General features: G+C 38.7%; 1 protein-coding gene across 2 annotated transcripts in view; it reads right to left on the bottom strand.

Moving 5' to 3' along the window:
- The window catches only part of ARHGAP19 (Rho GTPase activating protein 19), a 59,472-nt gene extending 39,959 nt beyond the window's left edge, over nucleotides 1-19,513 (bottom strand). The window contains exon 1 of one of the 2 annotated variants that reach the window (XM_023546861.2): nucleotides 17,872-19,513. In XM_023546861.2, the coding sequence (XP_023402629.2) occupies nucleotides 17,872-17,927 (56 nt within the window). In that variant the 5' untranslated portion in view covers nucleotides 17,928-19,513. The remainder of the gene's footprint in view (nucleotides 1-17,871) is intronic. The other variant, XM_023546860.2, reaches the window with a different exon arrangement.
- Nucleotides 19,514-19,940: the final 427 nt, after the last annotated feature.

Genomic DNA, 19,940 nt, shown 5'->3' with positions numbered 1-19,940 from the left:
CTGTGGTTCAAAACCACCAAGAGCTCTGTGGGAAAAAGATGCGACAGGCTGCTTCTGTAAAGATTTACAGGCTTGGAACCCCTATGAAGTTGCTATGAATCGGAATCAACTCGGCAGCAGTGGATTTGGTTTTGGGGAAATGTAACTAACGTATAACACGTTTTGCCAACAGATACATGGATAATTTTTAATAACGGTATAATGAAAACAAGGCATGGGTAAACTTTAAAGTTCATCACCACTTTCTTGAAAAATATTACACAATTTTAATCAACAGCCCAATCTTCTGTTGGTGTTTACTAGATTCCTTTTTTTCTCTAAAATGACAATGCACCATGAGAATTCACATAAAATTTTAAAACTATGAATGTGTGTTCTCAAGCCAGTCACTAAAGAAAAATAAGTTAAAATGTTTGTCTCTTCAGCCTTTCTACAGGCTAGGATAGGGTATTTTTCCTGTATAAACTTAAAGATGCCAATGATTACAAAATAAACCAATTAGAATTAGAAGCGATTTCATCCTAAAAGGTTGACAACAGCCACTTTTTTAAAATGTCAGCTTATTTCAGTCAGGAAAAAGAGTCAACATAAAACTATTGCTTATCATCAACACCAGTGAAAAATTATTACTCTATGGATGGAGCCAGAAATCATGAAATGTGTTAGCACTGAAATGTCTTGTAATTTATCTAGTCTAAATCATTTTATGGAATTCACATCACTATTAATTCTGAACAGCAAATCTTATTTCAGAATAAATTAACTCTAAAATATAAATATATACGAACAGTATCTATTATATTTCTGAAGTAAAAACATATATAGACATAAAACCTACACACCTTTATTTTATTAATGTGCAGAATAAGACTCAGTTAAGATTCTAAAACTTACATCACAGTTAACTCTTCTGCACTAAGCTGGACAAACACACAGGTGAGAAAGGAGCCAGAAGCACAAAGCCTCGTTTCTCAACAGAATCCCTCCTATCTGGCCATCACTTCCAAACTGCTCCCTCCTAAACAAGTGGGGCATAGATGGAAGAGTCAAGAGGTCAAGGCTGCCCCTAGCTATTTACAAAGAATACAAAAAAAATTCCTTGGGAGTCCTAACACACAAGTAACACTTCAGCAATCTCTTTCTTTTCCTCTGTTTTTTTCTCCCCTTCCTCCCCTGTTCATTCCCTCTTTTGTTTTGCTCCACTTTAATTTCTTTCAGCTAGTTCTTTTTATTGCTTCCTCATTTTTCCTTAGTGAACAGCATTTAGTAAGATAGTATCTAAGAGAGGGAAAGGGTTATTAAACAAAGTAGTAAGGAAGATGAGAAATGGAAAAGAAAGATACAGTGGGTTATTTTTTAAAGTTATCGCCATGTCATGAAGCCCATTAATCCCTTTCCAAAGAGTACACAATGCCACAATACAAAGCTAAAAAGATTTTGTTTTAGTATTGCTTATCCCTGACTATGACTAGAGAAAAAACACCATATTTAAGCAAAAACAACTTCCTACTCTACAATATCTTATTTTAAAACAAACTAAGTTTGCTCAAGTTAAAGAAAAAAATTAATTTCTTACATAAGTGCTGAGAGCTTCTGATGAGGCATTGGTACATCGAAGAGACAGAGAAAAAAGCTTTCTCCTTGTTTGTTGTTAGAAAGAAATCCTCCTCTCCCTGCCCCAGCACACCCTACACAAATTCCACACGTGTTAGAGGACACAAGGGCACATTATGGAGCCTGAAAGGCAGCAGTTATAAGGACTCTGAACACCATCTACAAGTAGGAACAAAAACAGAAATTAAAAACTGGACCAACTAATTGTATTTGCCAATGTGTAGATGAAGCTCAATGGCAGATTCCCGTTTCCAATGAGAGTTGTATTACATGAAATAATCACAAGGACAAGTAGTTTTACAATATGGAAGGAGGGGCAATCCCTACCTCACATCATACACAAAAAATAAATTCCAGACAGAATAAAGATGTAAAGATGAAAAACCAAACTTTAAAACTTTTAGAAAACAGTGTAGAAGAATAAATCAATGAGGCAGAGGAACTGTTTCTTAATCAAAATGCAAAAAGCACAATCCATAAAAAAGATTATTACATTTAACTACATTAAAATTTAAAACTTCTGTACAACAAAATTTATAAACAAAAATGCAAGTCACAATGCCTCTAGAGAAGGGAACTGGGTAAAAGAGGAAAAGGAGTGGGAGAGGAACTTTTCATTATATGTTGTTTTGTATTTTCTGAATTTTTGAGTCAAGTGAACACACTACCCACTCATAAACTTAAAACTTAAAAAATAATAATGAAATAAAAGACAAGCCATAAGAGACATCTGCCATGCATATAGCTAACAAAGAATTAGTATTCAGAATTTATCAGTATGCCTAAATATTGATGTCATTCAACTAAACAGAAAATTGGACAAAGGATATGATCAAGTAATTCATAGAAGAGGGGGCCTGTGTAACTAATAAACACATGAAAAGAAGCTCAACCTCACAAGTTATTAGGGTAAATAAAAAACCCATTGCCATCAAGTCAATTCTGCTCATAGCGACCCTATAAGACAGAGCAGAATTGCCTGTGGATTCAAATTGCCGACCTTTTGGTTAACAACTAAGTTCTTAACTACTGTACCACCAGGACTCCTATCAGGATAAAGCAAAAAAAAAAAAAAAACAGTAAAATAACTTCCCCTACCCATCATCTTGGCAAAAATTATCAGGTTCAGACAATGCAGTATAATAATTGCTTTTGTGTGACCTTTCTCACCATGGTCTTATAACTCCCACCCAGGTGATTGTACACGACTGTGTGATAGGGTAATTGTAGCCCACAAAAGGGATTGGTCAGTTTTGCCATTCCACTGGGCTTGAAATGAGCAACCCCAGGGGCGGGAAAGACAGAAGAATCCCACTACCGCCAGGGAAGAATGGCCAGGACTGCCATGTCTTTTGGACTCCGGGATCCCTATGCTAGGGGGCTCCTGGGACCAGAAGACAGAGAGAACTGTAACCTAAAGATGGTGAGAAGTGGTGGCAGAAGAGGCCTGGCAGCAGAGACTTGGCAGCAGAGACCCAAGAGTAGAAGACAGTGCAGTGGGCTTCCTGGCCCACAGATCGAGAAAGTTGTGTGTCTTTGGGCAGAGATTGAGAGCCTGGGAGAGGCATGCTTGTGAGCATGGCTGGGAAGAAGCTGTCCTGATGGAAGAACTGTATGCCTGAGTGTTCCTGAACCTGAATTTTAACCTGTTACTTCCCTAACAAACCCCATAATCATGAGTATGCTCTATAAGTTGTGTGGCCATCCCAATGAATTATCGAACCCAGCAGAGAAGTAGAGAGTGTCATGGGCAGGACAGTTGGTATCAGCATTGGAAAACACGACAGAGAGAAGAGGCATGCCTGACCACCATCTCATAGGAATCAGCCTTGGGCTGTTGATCTTGAGTCTCCTTCCCCTTTGTGAAGTTAGAGGAGGCAGACCCACCGCCACACCATTTTTACAGGCAAGATCTTTTTACTCCTAGTTTGCTAAGAATGTATTTATTTATTTTAAATCATGAGTCAGTGATTTATCAAATACTTCCTGTGTACCTATTAACAATAATCATATGATTTTTTTCTCTATTTTGTTAAAGTGGTCAATTACACTGATTAATTTTCTAATGTTAAACCAATCTTGCATTTCAGGAATAAACTCAAGTTTGTTATGATGTGTCTTCTCCATATATATTCATAAGTGAGACTGGCCTGAAACTTTCCTTTCTTGTAATATCTTCATTAGGTTTTGTATCAAGATTGTGCTGGCCTTATAAAGTTCACTGGGAACTGTGTCTTATTTTTCTGTTTTCTAGAAAAGTTCATGGAAGATTGGTATTATTTCTTCCTTAAATGTTTGATTGAATTGGCTTACGAAACCATCTAGACCTAAAGTTTTCTTTGTGGGAAAGTTTTTAATCATATATTCAATTTATTTTGTGTTATAAGACTATTCAAAATTTCTAATTCTTCTTGTGTTAATTTTGGTAAGTTGTATATCTCTAAGAATTTGTCTATTTCACCTCAAAGTTGTTTATAATATTCCTTACGATCTTTTTCTAATGCCTCTAGGTTCTGTAATAAGACCCCTCTCTTTGTTCCTGATATTGGTTAACTTGTGTTTTCTTTTTTTATTTATAAGCTTTATCAAAGGTTTATCGATTTTATTAGTTTTATCAAGGCTTTAACAACTGGCTTTGATAAATCTCTCTATTGTTTGTTATTTATTTTCTTAACTTCTGCTATTATCTTTATTATTTCCTTCTTTCTACCTTCTTCACTTAGTTCAGGATAAAAGTGACACCACAAATCAGTGGGGAAAAGATGATCTTTCCACTAAGTGGTGCTGGGACACTTGGATTTCTATAAGGAAAACATTAAAATTGACACCCATCTCATACTATACACAAAGATCAACTGCAGGTGAATTATTAATCGAAAGGTAAACAACAAAACAATAAACTTCATAAAAGGTGATAAAAAGTAATATATTCTTAAACTTAAGGTGGGGAAATAATTTTTAAATAAGACATAAAGAATATTACCAATACCGACTTTTACCGCTTCTATCCAACATAATACTCGAAGTTCTAGCCAAAGAAATTAGGGGGGAAAAAAGGCACTCAAACTGAAAAGGGAGAAGTAAAAGTATCTCTGTTTGCAGATGAGATAATCTGATATGTATAAAACCTTAAAGAATCTACAAGTAACTATTAGAGTTAATAAATAAATTTAGCAAAGTTGCAGGATACAAAGTCTACACACAAAAGTCAGTCACCAGCCAGTGATGGAAAAATCACATTGATTAAGGGCACGGTTGCACAGTCAATTAATGCAAACACAGTCCTCAAGTTGTACATCTGTAAAAAGTTGAACTGGCAAAAGTTGTGTGATGGATACATCTACAATGACCAAAAAAAAGCTGCTGAGGCTGCTTATATACAACCAACAGCTCATGGGATTTGGTTCCTTGGAGGTTTTAGGGTCATGGTTTCATGGGACATTCCCGTTAATTGGCCTAATATGTTTAGTGCTTCTGTTCTATTTCCTAGTTCATTGTGTAGTGCCTGGGGTCTGAGAAGCTTGCAAGCAGCCATCTAAGGTACAACAACTGGTCTTCACTCACCTGGAGCAACAGGGGAAGAAGAAGATTCAAAATAGGAGGAGGATATGGAACATGTGGCTAATTGTCTCCATGAACAACCACCCCCTTTGCCATGAGACCAGAAGAACCGGATAGTGCCTGGCTACCATTACTGAATGTTTTGATCAAAGATAGTACAGAAGAATCCTGATCAAAAGGAAGGAAATGCAGAAATGAATTTCAAATTCTCATGGAATCCAGACTTTTTGGATTTCATGGCAACTGTATGAACCACCAAAAATACTGCCCTGAGATCATCTCTAACCTTCAACCTTAAACCAAAGATATCCCCTGAAGTCTTCTTAAAACCAAACAATAGCTTAGCTTAACTAGTAAGGAATGTCTGCCTGGAGCATTGTGCTCTTTTAAGAACTATCTACATGAGATCAAACTGGCAACAGCAACTCAAAATATTACACAGGAAACTTAGGGGGCAGTGGTTTAACAGTGGAGAAACAATTCAGAAAACGAGAGTGACAATGGCTGCACAACTTGAAGAATGTAATTAGTGTCACTGAATTGTACAGGTGGAAATTACTGAATTGATATACGTCCTGTTGTGCATATTCTTAACAACAAAAATAAATAAATAAAACAAATCTTTAAAAACGGTGGTGGTGGTAGTGTCAGTTGCCACAGAGTCAACTCTAACTCATGGCAACCCCATGTGTGCAGAGGAGAAATCTCCATAGGGCTCTCCGAGCTGTGACCTTTTGGAAAAAGATCTCCAGGCCTGTCTTCCGAGGTGCTTCTGAGTAGGTTTGAACCACCAACCTTTCAGCTAGAAGTCGAGTACTTAATCGTTTACATCACCCAGTGGTAAAATTATAGAGAGAAGCAAAGATGTATTTACCATAAAAGTTGAGATAATGGTTACCTTAGATGGCCAATTAAGAGGAGGCAAGCAGGGATTTTCAGGGGTACAAGCACTGTTCTTGTGAGAAATCTTTGAGCTATGGGGAAAAGGGGGGATTTGAAGTAATTATGGTAAAATGTTAAGATGTGTTAAAGCTGACTGATGGGCAAAGAGTGTTTATTATTCTATATACTTGTTATATTATTCCACATACTTGCATGTATAATCAAAAAAATCTTAAGATACCAGGTAGTTTTGACCTGAATCTTGTTACAACTTGACCTGACTATCATGAAAAATCAAAGTACACACAAAAGGTTAATTTCCTCATCATAAGTTTTTCACAGCCAGCCAGAAGCAAGAGAATTAGCAGCTAGGCATGTTGGCAAAGACGGCAAGGGCTCCAGTTTTAAATGCATCTACTTGTCAACTATCCCAAACATTAACATAGGCAAGAACTCCTACCCCTCAAAAAAGTTAATTTTTACAACCCACTAACAGTCTGCAATTATTACTTTTACCACTAGAAGGAACTCTACATATAAAGTGATATGCTTAGTGGAGGAATGGAAACAATACTTAGCTGAAAAATCAATTATAGAAAAATGAAATGTAAGTGCTTTTGAAGCATAGTGAACTCATGAATCTGCAAAATTCAAGGCAGTGAAAAAAAACTTGTACCCTGCAGATGTATCATTTGGCTGACTACTACCAAAACTGCAGACTCAGAAAACTAAACATTTCCTCCCTGAGGAATTGCTCAACTTGATTTGTTCTCCAAGAACCACAACCTTGGCAACATTTATCGAAACATGAGCTATATTTAAAGTTGTCTAAATCTGACTTAACATTCTAAGAGAAGTATGTACTCCCTTATTGCCTTTTTTTATTGTGATAAAATATATATATACAAAACTTTTATAAATATACATACATATATAACAAAACATTTACCATTTGAACCATTTTTGAGTACTCAAGTGTACGATTTGGTGACATTAATTAGTTTCACCACGTTGTGCTACCATCACCGCTACCCATCTCCAAAAGTTTTACTTAACCCCAGTAGAAACTCAGTACCCCTTCAGCAATAACTCCCATTCCCTCCTCTGCCTAGCCCCTGGAAACTTCTAATAAACTTTTCTCTATGCATTTCATAGTCTAGATATTTCCGTAAGTGGGATCATATAAAATTTGTCCTTTTTGTCTGACTTATTTCACTCAGCATAATGTTTCACTCAGCATAATTTCACTCAGCATAAAGTTTCATCCATGTCGCAGTATGTATCAAAACTGCGTTCCTTTTAATGGCTGAATATTCTCTCTTATTGCTTTTTTCAAACCTAAAAGACTCTGAAGCATGACTTTAATTGCGTCATTTTTTGCAGAGTTGTTAAGATAAACACACACAAGTGTTAAACAAAAGGCTGTATTCTTCCCTCCTTTCTACATACCAAATTTAAACTGGTATCATGAAAGCTATACATAAAAATACATAAAGAGAGGACAAAACTGCCCGAGCTGGCAGTTTTTCTATACCAGAAACAATTCAAAGTCAGTAAGTAGTACCACAAAATTTCAGGGAACAATATCTAATTTCTTAGATAAAACTTTTGAAACATTTCACCTAATGTCTGCCCTTAGGAGCAGCTTATCCAAGGTTTTGTAATATGGACCTCTTACCTGTAATTTAGACTCCAGTAGCCTACAAAAGTGTATTTGGTTCCTATAAAACACAGGCATTATATTTTATCTCAACTTTTACTAGTTTTAAACTATCAGAGCAACTTGGTCTGAATTAAATGGGCAAACTATTTAGAAATCAAAGAATTCTTGATTCCTTACCTTCTTCACCTAAACATTTTTAGAAATCTGACCTAAGAGAACAATACAAGGTTTTGCCCTATGAAATGACAATGTAAAGTTCTTAGTCAAAAAGACTACTAGATGGTGCCTAGTTACCAACATCAACTGCTCTGGCAGGGATCACAATAGAGGACCCTGGACAGAGTGGGAGAAAAACGTAGAACAAAATTCAAACTCATAGAGAAAAAAAAAAACAGGCTTGCTGGTCTGACAGGGATTGGAGAAAGCCCAAGAGTATGGCCCTGGACACATTTTTAACTCAGTACTCAAGTCACTCCTGAGGTTTACCCTTCAGCCAAAGATTAGACAGATACGTAGGGCCAGCAATAACACACGTGACCATCCTGCTTCATAGTTCAATCATATATACAAGACTAATGGGCACATCACCCCAAAAGCAAAGATGAGAAGGCAGGAAGAGACAAGAAAACTGGATGAATGGAAACGGGGACCCTGGGGTGGAGAAATGGAGAGTGTGGACACATCCCAGGGCTGGCAATCAATGTCACAAAACAATTTGTATTATTAACTGTTTAATGAGAAACTAATTTGCTCTGTAAACTTTCATCTAAATCACAATTAATAATAATTTCTTATAACTTTAAAAAAGTAATTATACCACCTCAAAGTATCAATGCCAATGTACTGACTTATTTATTTGTCAATTTTTATCCTTTTGGGTATCACAAGAATTGGTATTAATTCTGTTGCTGACACTTCCCTTAATTTTTCTCTACCAGGCTGGTGTACAACAGAAAGAAAGTTACTTGTATTCAGTAAGCAAGTAACATCAAAATTTCCTAGTCTGTGGAGAAAGTTCTATAGGATATTTCACTGACAATACAGTGTCTCTCTTACCATTATCCAAAAGCAGTTCACCCCTCAAAAAAGTATCATCACAGCTTCAGAAGCCTCTCTTTTACTACAGACTTTAAATGTCATGAACCTCAGGCAATTAAAACAAAGAAGTACTTCTATATATGATCAGATTAGACTCCAAAAGACTACTTCTAAATCTATTTGTTCCAAAGTCCGGAGTGATACTATCCAAGAAACAGCTGATGCTCTTGCTGTGACACATGACTTGTTCATTAACTACACAAGTTCACATACTGAAGACTCTTTAGAAAAGTTTCTATACTTTTCGTCAACCAGAAATACGCAACATTCTATGAACCTAGCCATAATAAATCTCATCAACTAGCAGAAGAGGGTGCTACTATGTGTCTCATGTGCCAGTTAAAATCAACCACAATCTGCTAAGTTTTTGTAATTTTAAGGTACAGTAAGGTCTAGGGACAAGAAACTAAAGTTTAAGCCTCCAGCCTCCAGGAGCTTAAAGTTTACTGAGCACTAAAACAGACCACAAGATTTAAAATAGGAGCTAAAATCACAACCAAAAAAAATGATACAAGATCATTAACCCTCAAATGCATGAAACAAACAATAAAGGCTCTAAGAATTCAGAAGTAGGAAAAAGCGGTTCACCCTTAAACAAAATGAGATTTCAGCTAGGTCTTAAAGGTGAGTAGGATTTGGAAAAAAAATGAGAGAAAAAATAAGTAGAACTTAAATAAGGGCTTTTTTTTTTTTTTTGGTCAAACCAGGCCAAGGAGACTCAATTCCAAGACTTTTGCTAGATACTAAGATACTAAAAGAAGCCCTGATGGTGCAATGGTTAAGCACTCAGCTGCTAACCAGAAGGCTGGTAGTTTGAACCCACCCAGGAGCTTTACAGGAGAAAGGCCTGGTGATTTGCTCCCATAAAGACTGAAGCCTAGAAAACCCTATGGGGCAGTTCTTCTCTGTCACATATGATCACTGTGATTCAGAATCAGCTCCACAGCACCCAACAACAACAGCAAGATTGCTAAACTGGTAGAAAGTAAGAGTGCAGCTGCTGGTGGTCATTACTGCCACCATTCGGGGACAACCTGCCTTCATATGAAGTGAACGCAGAGGAAATCAGGTCTAAGAACAAGAAGCAGATGCCTAGTGACACTTTGAGATCTGAGATTTTGAATACAGATTTAGCAATGTTTGATCTAACCACTGGACTCTTCCGTTTTCTTGAGCAAATCAATAATAAGTGTCTCTTTGCTTAAACTAGTTTAAGTTTCTGTCACATATAACCAAAAGAATCCTATCTAATATAAATGTACAACACTGTTTGCCCCTACTGTGAATCTAAGCCCTCCCTTCCCTATCTTCATCTTCGGAGGACGGAGTTGTCATTCTGGGTATTCCTGGGATAGTCTCTGTCCTCCAGGATCACTTCTTGCTCAGCTCACTGTCACCACTGCCTCCAAGCCCTGCCCCGTGGCTGTGACTGGCAACCTCTACTAGAAGCTCACCCACTTTTCTTTATATTTTCCATTTTTTGTCTTATCTCTGTGCTTTTCCCTTCCATACCACTTTTCCAATGCTTGTTAGTTTTTCACAAGCAAGTCTTGGTTTTTCTTACAAATGTGAACATCTGTTCGGCCAAACCTACCAATCACAACACACATAGCTTGTAGCCTTTGGTTCTCCAACTCTTTGTATCAAATGTTCTCTGTTCAAAGATCTACATAGTGCCTGGCTACCACCAAGGACTGTCCTGATAGGAAACACAACAGAGAGTCCCTGACAGAGCAGGAGAAAAGTCGGGTGCAGAACTCAAATTCTAGTAAAAAGATCAGACTTGATCGTCTTACTGAGACTTGAGGAACCCCCAGAAGACATGGCCCCTGGACTCTCTGTTAGCAAAGAACTAAAACCATTCCCGGGGCCAACTCTTCCAACAAAGAATAGACAGGACTATAAGACATAAAATGATACTTGTGAAGACTGTACTTCTTAGTTCAAGTAAGATATATAAGACTAGATGGGCACCTCCTGTCCACAGGCGAGATGAGAAGGCAGAAGGGGACAGGAGCTGGCTGAATGGACACGGGAAATCCGGGATGGGAAGGAGGACTGTGTGTCACATTATAGGGATAGCAACTACAGTCACCTAGCAACATGTGTATAAACTTCTTGTATGAGAAACTAATTTGAGCTGTAAATTTTCACCTAAAGCACAATTTAAAAAAGGGAGAGTGAGAAAATGTTCTCTATTCAAATTACTGTTTAGTTTCTGTCTCTTGATTGAACTCTGGCTGATATACCAGATAAAATTAACAAAACATCAACACAAAATAAAGAGGCTCTGGCATCTATAGAAACAAACAAAAAAAAAATCCTAAAAGATGGTTAATAAAACTGCAGCTGAGAGGGTTCATTCAAGGTGACCAGAGGGTATATCTTAATAAAGGAAGTGCTGATAACAAAGAAAGCAATAAACTAATCAATTGTAATGTGTTTCTCCCAAGGACAAAATGTGCTAACAGCTTGACTCTGTGTGTGTGTGTCTGTGTGTCTGTGTCTGTGTCTCTCTGTGTGTGTGTTGCTAACCGGAAGGTCAGAAGTTCAAATATACCAGCAGCTCCACAGGAGAAAAGACCTGACGATATGCTCCAGTAAAGATTACATTCTAGGAAACCCTGTGGAGCAGTTCTACTCTGTCCTATAGGATTCCTATGAGTCAGAAACAACTCAATGGCACACAAACACAAATTATCAAATACGTGTTTGCCTTATCAACTGGCTTCTTGTGAGCCTGGATGCAGTCATTTTCCCCAGACCTGACTAATAGATAAAATAGTTTCGGGACTGACAATAACAATTTAAAAACACTGCCATTTGCTGAGAACCTTCTACACAACAAGCCAGCAATCTCCTCCGACATTCTTTAGTCTCACAAATTCTACATAGGTTAGAGCCAAAGAAAGATGGGATGTTTGAAGAGCATAGATCAGCAAATATCAACTATTCATTTCACCCACCCCTTACCACAATTATTTATAGCTTTTTTTTTTTCTTATCCAGATCTTACTTTTCAACATAAGCTACTAATTCTTTCCTCCTTCAGCACTGTAAAGAACAGCACAAGTATCACTGCTCCCTCCCTTCCAAAGCTAAAACCAAACCACAGTCATTACGACTCCTATCAACCCTATAGGACAGAGTAGAACTGCTCCACATGGTTTCCAAGGCGTACCTGGTGAATTTGAACTGCCAACCTTTTGGTCAGCAGCCAAACTCTTAACCACTGTGCCACCAGGGCTCCTATGGGGCTGTAGTGAGGGCTAAAAAAGAAATTACTTGTATTCCAATCATGTTTTTTTGCTGTAGTATTTCCAAACCAGAACTCCATCTGAGATCTTCTGAGGTACTCACTGGAAGAAATTGGGAAACCAAGAAAGGAAATCAAATCATGGACAGGATGTATTTTAAATAAGAAATATTAAGTGTTACAACTGAGAAGGGACCTTCAGATTCCAGTAAAACCTCTTCATCATATGACGAAAGAGGAAAAAATCTAGAGACTTGTATTAGGTCATACAAGATAAATGGACAATCCTGTGCCACTAATCATATTAACCAAAGCAGAATTTGAAATAACTTGAACATGTTTAAAAGGAAGTTAGAAATAAGAGCCTGACTCTTAGAAAACACATTATGACTACAAACAGATATAGAACCATCTACAAATCCAAAGTTGACAGTTAATCTGCGAGAGTAAACTCATTAAGGGAAATAATATATAAAAATAACGCCAAAGGGCCAAACCATAGAAAAACAACCAGACAAATAAGGTGTACTCAGCTTGGGCATTTATAGCATCAAATCTCAGTCTTCATTTTCCTTACCTCTGTGCTGCTTTTCACTGTGCACATATCTTTTTAAAACGCCCCCCTTTAAATGACCTGTAGGGTTGCTATCAGTCAAAATCAACTCAGGGCAGTGGGCTTGGTTTGGTTATCATCCAGACAGTGTTATACAAAGAAGCCCTGGTGGCGTAGCGGTTAAGAGCTACAGTTGCTAACCAAAAAGTTCACCGTTCATATCCACCAGGTGATCCTTGGAAACTCTATGGGGCAGTTCTACTCTGTCCTGTAGGGTCACTATGAGTTGGAATCGACTCGGCAGCCATGGGATTTTTTATGGGTACTGTTACATAAATACAGATAGTTACCAACTTACAACGGGGTTCTATTTCGACCACTCCAGTGTAAGTCGGTTCTGATGTTAAATCAAATATCTCTTTTTTTTAAATAAAATATATTGCATCTATTCTTTTTTGCATATATTCCTATATGTCAAATATTAAATTAAAAAGAGATAACAGAGGTTTTAAAAAGACAAAAAATGATCCCTACCAGTCAAACAACAAACTGCACCCCAAAAATGAGACTTTAAAACCTAATCTCTTCCATCTCTACAATCAACAAAATTCCATTTTTAGGGTTCAATTAATTAAACAAATAACTTTCAAACCCTAGATCAGACTGACTCTTCTAAATCCCCCTAATCCCAGAACACGCAGCGTATAATCTTACACATAGATGGATATTTTTAAATATTTTTTAGAGTAATATCATTTTTCCTAATCCAAAGTGTGCACTAGCATTTATTAAGTAGAAAGTTAAAAGACATACCTGTTTAAAACAGTCTGATAAACACAAATTGAAGGAGAATTTACAGATAACTTTTTTTTTATAGCATCTGTGCTTAATATTTTTGCCCAGCAAAACATGAGTTCTCGATTTCTCAAGATAATAACAAGGAAGACAGTCACATACAGGGTCGACCGCAAACAACATGGCACATACTACCACGGCAGCAACAAAGTAAATCCCACCAATTCTAACCTTGTTAAACATCTCTGTAGTTCAGCAGACAGCTGTTGTCCCCACCTCCTTGTTTTTCCCTCTTCCCTGTAACTTCCTCCCTATAATAGCACCCGTTAGCCCCTAAAGTTTTTCTAAAATATTTTGGAAATAAAATCAAATTTAATTACACATATCACCACCCAACAGCAGAGTCTACAGCTGTCTGCCCCTATCTACTTACACAACGGATACACGTATATCGCAGATGCAGGCCCTGCCAGTGCAAATGTCTTCTCCGAATACCTGTATGACACCCAAAACAAAGTACTCTACAACATACACGTAGATCCTAGGAAGCAAAGAAATCCTGCTTGGCTTAAATAAATCCTACCATCTTCCTAGAGAGATAATTTTTACTTTTTTCTTTATATTTCTCTACTGAATCACTTGAACTGAATCTGCCGGTAATGTTCTGTTTCTTGATCTGATTACTCGTGCGCATTCAGTTTAGGAAAATTAAACAAGGTACACACTTAAGGCGTGTGAAAGATAGTCACAGAACTTCAAGTGTCATCCTGACTGGATATTAATGAACTATTGTTAATTTTTAAGATGCGATTAATGGTATTGCAGTTGTTTGCACCTCTTATGTCCACAGATAAATGTATCTACTTCTCTGTCCCAAATAAAATTTCATTTCCTCAAATACCAGCATTTCTTATAAATAAAAGTCTATTTGTTACCACTTTTGGTTTCTTTTATGGTTTAAATACTATGATGGCACAGCAGTTAAACGTTCGGCTGCTAACCAAAAGGCGGGCAGGTCGAATCAACCAGCCACTCCTTGGAAATCCTATGGGACAGTTCTACTTTGTCCTTATAGGGTGGCCATGAGTCAGAATCGACTCGATAGCAATGGGTTTTATTTCAATAATATTATTTTCTACCCTTTCCAGTGTAGAAAGTTTAAGTAAACATTATGGGCTAAAAATTTTCTGTAGCTATCCTGAATGCAAAAGGATGAAAAACATTTATTAGAGACCCAGTATGTACAAGAAACTATGAAAGGAAATCTACATACATTATCTCATTTAATCCGTACAACATGGTAAAGGACATTATTACTGCAAATGAGGAAATGGATTCAAAAAGGTAACATGCCCAAGGTCTCATATCTAAAAGTAGCAGAGCCAAGATTCAAGCCTTGGTCTCTCTCTTCCACCTGAACATGCTAATTCCTCAACAACTATTTATAATATTTTTTCTATGTCCAAAATATACTTTCAAAGACCTTTAAAATTTTAACTTGCTAATGTCAAAATATTAAAATACTCTTAGAAACTATATATTTTAATATAAATCAAATTTCTGAATAGGGAAAGGCTGCCTCAACTTAAACTGAACTTAAAATTTGTATATGTAATAAAAAAAAAAAAAAGGATGACTTAGATTATCAATTCAAGATAGCTGATTAAACCCCTTTTCCATCCTATGATCCTAATGACAGTAAAGATACATGAAAAAGAACAAATCTCTCGCAGCCTTACAAATCAGAAAGGAATACATCGACAGACTGGGACTTTGATGACTTTCTGCAAAATAGAAAGCAGAGAGGATCAAAAGTAAAACGATCTCAGGAAAGAAAGTTGTAGAGGTGATGAACACCATTCTTACCAGTACAGCATCCAAAAGACTCTAGGCTCGGAGTTGCCAGGTTTCTTGAGAAAGGTTTGCAGGGCAGCAATCAGGGTTACTTATTCTCTCTATATACATGGACCATAACGAGCCCTGGTGGCACAGTTGTTAAGCTCTCCGCTGCTAACCAAAAGGTCAGTGGTTTGAACCCACCAGCTGCTCCACAGAAGAAAAATGTGGCAGTCTGCTTTTGTAAAGATTACAGCCTTGGAAACCCTATAGGGCAGTTCTACTCTGCCTTTAGGGTGGCAATGAGTTGGAATCAACTCAATGGCAATGGGCTTGGGTTTATATAGAGCATGTGGCAGAATTAGTCATTCCTGAGACTGATCTCCAAAGCAGTGTTTTCAAATTTCAAGTCATGATCCACTTAGTGTGTCACTAAGTTAGTTTAGTGGGTTGTTAACAAAAAATTTTTAATGGAATAGTAAGAGACAAGAAAAGAAAAACATCAACTACATACGTATACTGCATGAAATAAAGGTAAATGTTTCATGAAACTTTTTTTCACATAGACACAAACACACATATACATGTATTTCTTACACTGTTTTAAAAATGCTGCCCTAAACAGAGTGGAAAATTTATGGAGTGGAGGGGGGGCACCAGGGTGAAAATCTTGGGACTGGAGATAAAGGTAGCAGGGAGGGAGGCAGCTCCATCTAGAAATGGAATACAATAAAGACTAAAGAACTCCACTTGAGTAAAATCCTTCTTTCCTTGCAATCTGAGGTCTGCCTACCTGCTCCCTCTGAAGTGAAGCCTTCCTTCCACTCAATAACCCCGTGAACTTTCACAGAGCCTCTAGTCAGTTCTCCCACTGGAGAGAAAAACTCTTGGAGGGAAAAAACTCTACACAGCTGCAGAAAAAAACCAAATCAGGTATTTAGGCAAATCAATAGAATTCTAATGAAGTCAATCATGTATCATCAGAAATTTGAGGAAAACCAACAGTAAGAAATCCCATAAATGTGCATACAAGAACGGATCCTGATGGAAGCCGATTAAGACAAAGATCACGAGAGTTCTGCTTCCACAACAGCAGAGTTTAAGAAAGTCAGGAAACCCACTCCTCTGTAAAAGCAACAACACTGGCAAAAACTGTCAAAATCAAGTTTTTCAGAACTCCTGAAATTAAAGGCTTACAACCATCAGAAGAGTTATTTACTCATGTAAATGACAGTCTCACACAAAATTTAAATTCAACTGGCAATTTCCTTTAAAGGAACTCAAACTACTCCTGCTACAAGATAGTATTTCATTTGTCCTCAGATTTTTATTACAATTCAAGACTTTAGAGCCAGAGGAGGGATGATCTAATTTATAAATCCCCTCTACAGTTTCCCGGCAAAAATGGCCAGCCATTTATGGACAGAGCTCCAAGTGTGGAAACTTCCAATAAAATATGAAATAACACATTCAACCACCCCATCACCGCTCAGGAAGGAGTCCAGTGCCGGCTCACAAACGACTTCCAAGACTCTTGGAGTCTCTTATTCATTACAAACCACACCAAGAAACTCGCTGTTGAATTTTACAAAAAAGTATTTGTAATCAATTAAGTACAATGTCCTGACTGACAAGACCACCTAAAAAGTTAATTCCAGGAAAAGAGAATGCTCCATTATAAAGTCATCATTTCCTGGATTACAGACCTCTGAGATATGTTTTTCAATTGTTCTATAAGGAAAAAAGAAAATCTATCTGTGGTTACTACATGCCAGTTGGGAGAAAGATATGGCAGGCTGCTTCTATAAAGATTACAACCTTGAAAACTCTATGGGGCCGTTCTACTCTGTCCTATAGGGTCCTCATGTGTTGGAATCACTTGATGACAATGTATTTATGGGTACTAGAAGCTTGGAGTGGACTGTCTCATTTAATCCTGACATTTTGGAGTAGTCATCATTATGTCCATTGTACAAATGAAGAAACTGAAACAGAAGTTTAAAAATTCGACCAAAGACACACACCTAATACGGGGTTAGGTCAACTCAAGCCAATTTCTGATTGACACTCAAATCCTTGCTCGGGCTTAACCACATAAACTGTTTCAGAGCAGATTAAAGTGGCGTAGTGGTTAAGAGCTACGGCCGCTAACCAAAAGGTGGGCAGTTCGAATCCACCCGACGCTCCTTGGAAACGTATGGGGCACTTCTACTCTGTCCTATAGGGTCGCTATGAGTCGGAATAGGCTGGACCGCAATGGGTTTGGTTTTGGTTTGATAGCAGCGTTCTCTCCGAGCGCCGTGGGACGTCGGGGAATTCCGCAACAGCTCTTAGCTCCAGTGTCCACACTGTCAAGCTGAATCTCAGCGCAAAGGCGACCAGCGTTGCCGCCACCGACAGATCGGTTGGCCAGTGTCCCGAGGGCATCAGCAGGGACAGGCGGGGTCCGGGCCGGACCTCCGCGCCTCTGCCCCCGCAGGCGCGACGGTGCAAAACGCCGTGGGAGGAACAACCAAGCCCGGCCCCACTGGGTCACAGTGACTCAAAGGCAGGGCACAGTCGACCAGCCCACAGCCTCGTTTCCTAGGCAGCTGGACCAAGAAGTCGGCTCACCTCCGGCCTGGCTCTCGGACCGGCACCTCCCCTTCGCTCTGCGCCTCCGTCGCCATCTTAGTCAGCAAATCTCTTTCTCCGCCCTCACACCAGGTCCCACCCTCCACGCCACTGGATTGGCTGGGATGTTCCCCTCTTCCAAGTTATTGGATGACTTTACCGCCCCGCCTCAACCTGAACAATTTCCCGATATTATTGGTTTATTCAAATACTTAACCGCCATTGGTCTTCCCGAGACATGGCGGAAAAGAAAGGACGACCCAGCCCCGATGTCTGCCGGGAGGTGTAGTTTCTCATTTTGATTAACCCTTCGAATCCCACGGACGTTTAGGTACAAGTCAGAAATCCCCATAATGCTCAAATTGTTTCTTGATGTGTAACTCGCAGAATTACAGAGCTATCGAAATGAAAGTGACTTTAAGAATCACTCTCTAAAATGCAAGCCCCTCTTTCTGTCTTGACAGATACTTAGAAGAGCAGGCACAGAGTGGGTGGATACCCAAGAAGTTGTTGTGTGCCCCAAGGAGTCAATTCCGACTCAGAGCGACCCTATAGGACAAAGTAGAACTGCCCCATAGGGTTTCATAGGCTGTAAATCTTTATGGGAGTAGATCTCCAGATCTTTTCTACCTTGGAGCCGCTGGGTGAGTTCAAACCTCAGACTTCTGAGTTAGCAGCCGAGCTCTGTACCACCAGGGCTACTTACCCAAGAAGTACTTATTGCTACATGTAGTCCAAAGCCTTCCTTCTTCAGATAGGGGAACTTGTCCCAAGTCACGCGGCATAGCGGCAGGCCACTTCTGCCTGATCCCCCCGCTCCCTTTTGGCTTCCCAGAGAACCCACAAAATTGGCCGCTCTGGTCTGAACTATGGAACCAAAAGCTGCGTAACTGTCCCTGACTGAGCTTTTATTCACAGTGATAGAAATAACAAGAATTATCCTTGCCCTCTCTGCCACATAGGCTTCTGGTGGGGATCAATTAGGCAACAGATGTACGTACACTGTAAAATTAAAGCATTAATTTTCTGTATTGTTTTTCTATGCCCAACGTTTCTAGAGATGCCTTTTCTATTGTTCCCCGTCATCCTGTCACCTGACGTTCTCCCAGCACTCTCCCTCTTTTCCACTAGGCTTCACCCCTCTACCCACCTGTGTTTCAGTTTCTCAACAAACTCTTTCCTGTCTTGGGGGCTTTGCACACGTTGCTTTTTCTGCCTGGTCCACTTTTCACCTTCCCATCTTTCAGGTCACAGTTTAAGTGTCATTGGCTCAGAAGCCTTCTGTGACCCCCACTGTATAAATTAGTTCTGCCACTAAACTTTCACATAGCACTTTGTACTCTTCCTTCATAGTTCTAATCATAACTTACAATCATCTAATTCTTGGTGTGACTATTTGTTTCATGTGAGGCATCCCAGCTAGGCTTTCTGCCACAGAGAGGCTCCCTACAGTGCCTGGCACATACTGAAACAACCAAATCTATTGCCATCGAGTTGATTCCAACTCATAGTGACTCTATAGGACAGGGTAGAACTGCCCCCATAGGATTCCCAAAGCTGTAATCTTTACAGGAGCAGACTGCTACATTTTTCTGCTGCAGAGCAGCTGGTGGATTCCAACCACCAACCTTTCCGTTAGCAGCCAAGCACTTAACCACTGTACCACCAGGGCTCCTTTCCTGCCACACAGTGAACATTTAATAAATGTTTTTTGAACAAATGAATAAACAAGTCCTCAGACTATATTGTGGCATGGTGGTCAAGCATCTGGCTGCTAACTAAAAGGTCAGCAGTTTGAATCCACCAGCCACTCCTTGGAAACTCTATGGAGCAGTGCTTGTCCTGTAGGGTTGCTATGAACTGGAATCAACTCGAAGGCAATGGGTTTGGTTTTTTCGGTTCAGATTATATTATTCAAATCAATTTTCTAACTGTTCTAATAGATTTTCAATTAATATTCATGAATTCATATTAAAAGTTCAATAGAAGTAAAAGAAAAAAGTTCAATAGAAGTGTCAAAACAAAACTGCATTTAGTTTTATGGCTAACAAATTGTTTTTATTGAGCAA

Source organism: Loxodonta africana, chromosome 16 (genome assembly GCF_030014295.1).
Source record: "Loxodonta africana isolate mLoxAfr1 chromosome 16, mLoxAfr1.hap2, whole genome shotgun sequence".
In the NCBI taxonomy this organism is placed as follows: domain Eukaryota; kingdom Metazoa; phylum Chordata; class Mammalia; order Proboscidea; family Elephantidae; genus Loxodonta; species Loxodonta africana.
The sequence above is the reverse complement of the archived record's forward strand: the minus strand, read 5'-3'. Positions and strand labels throughout refer to the sequence as shown.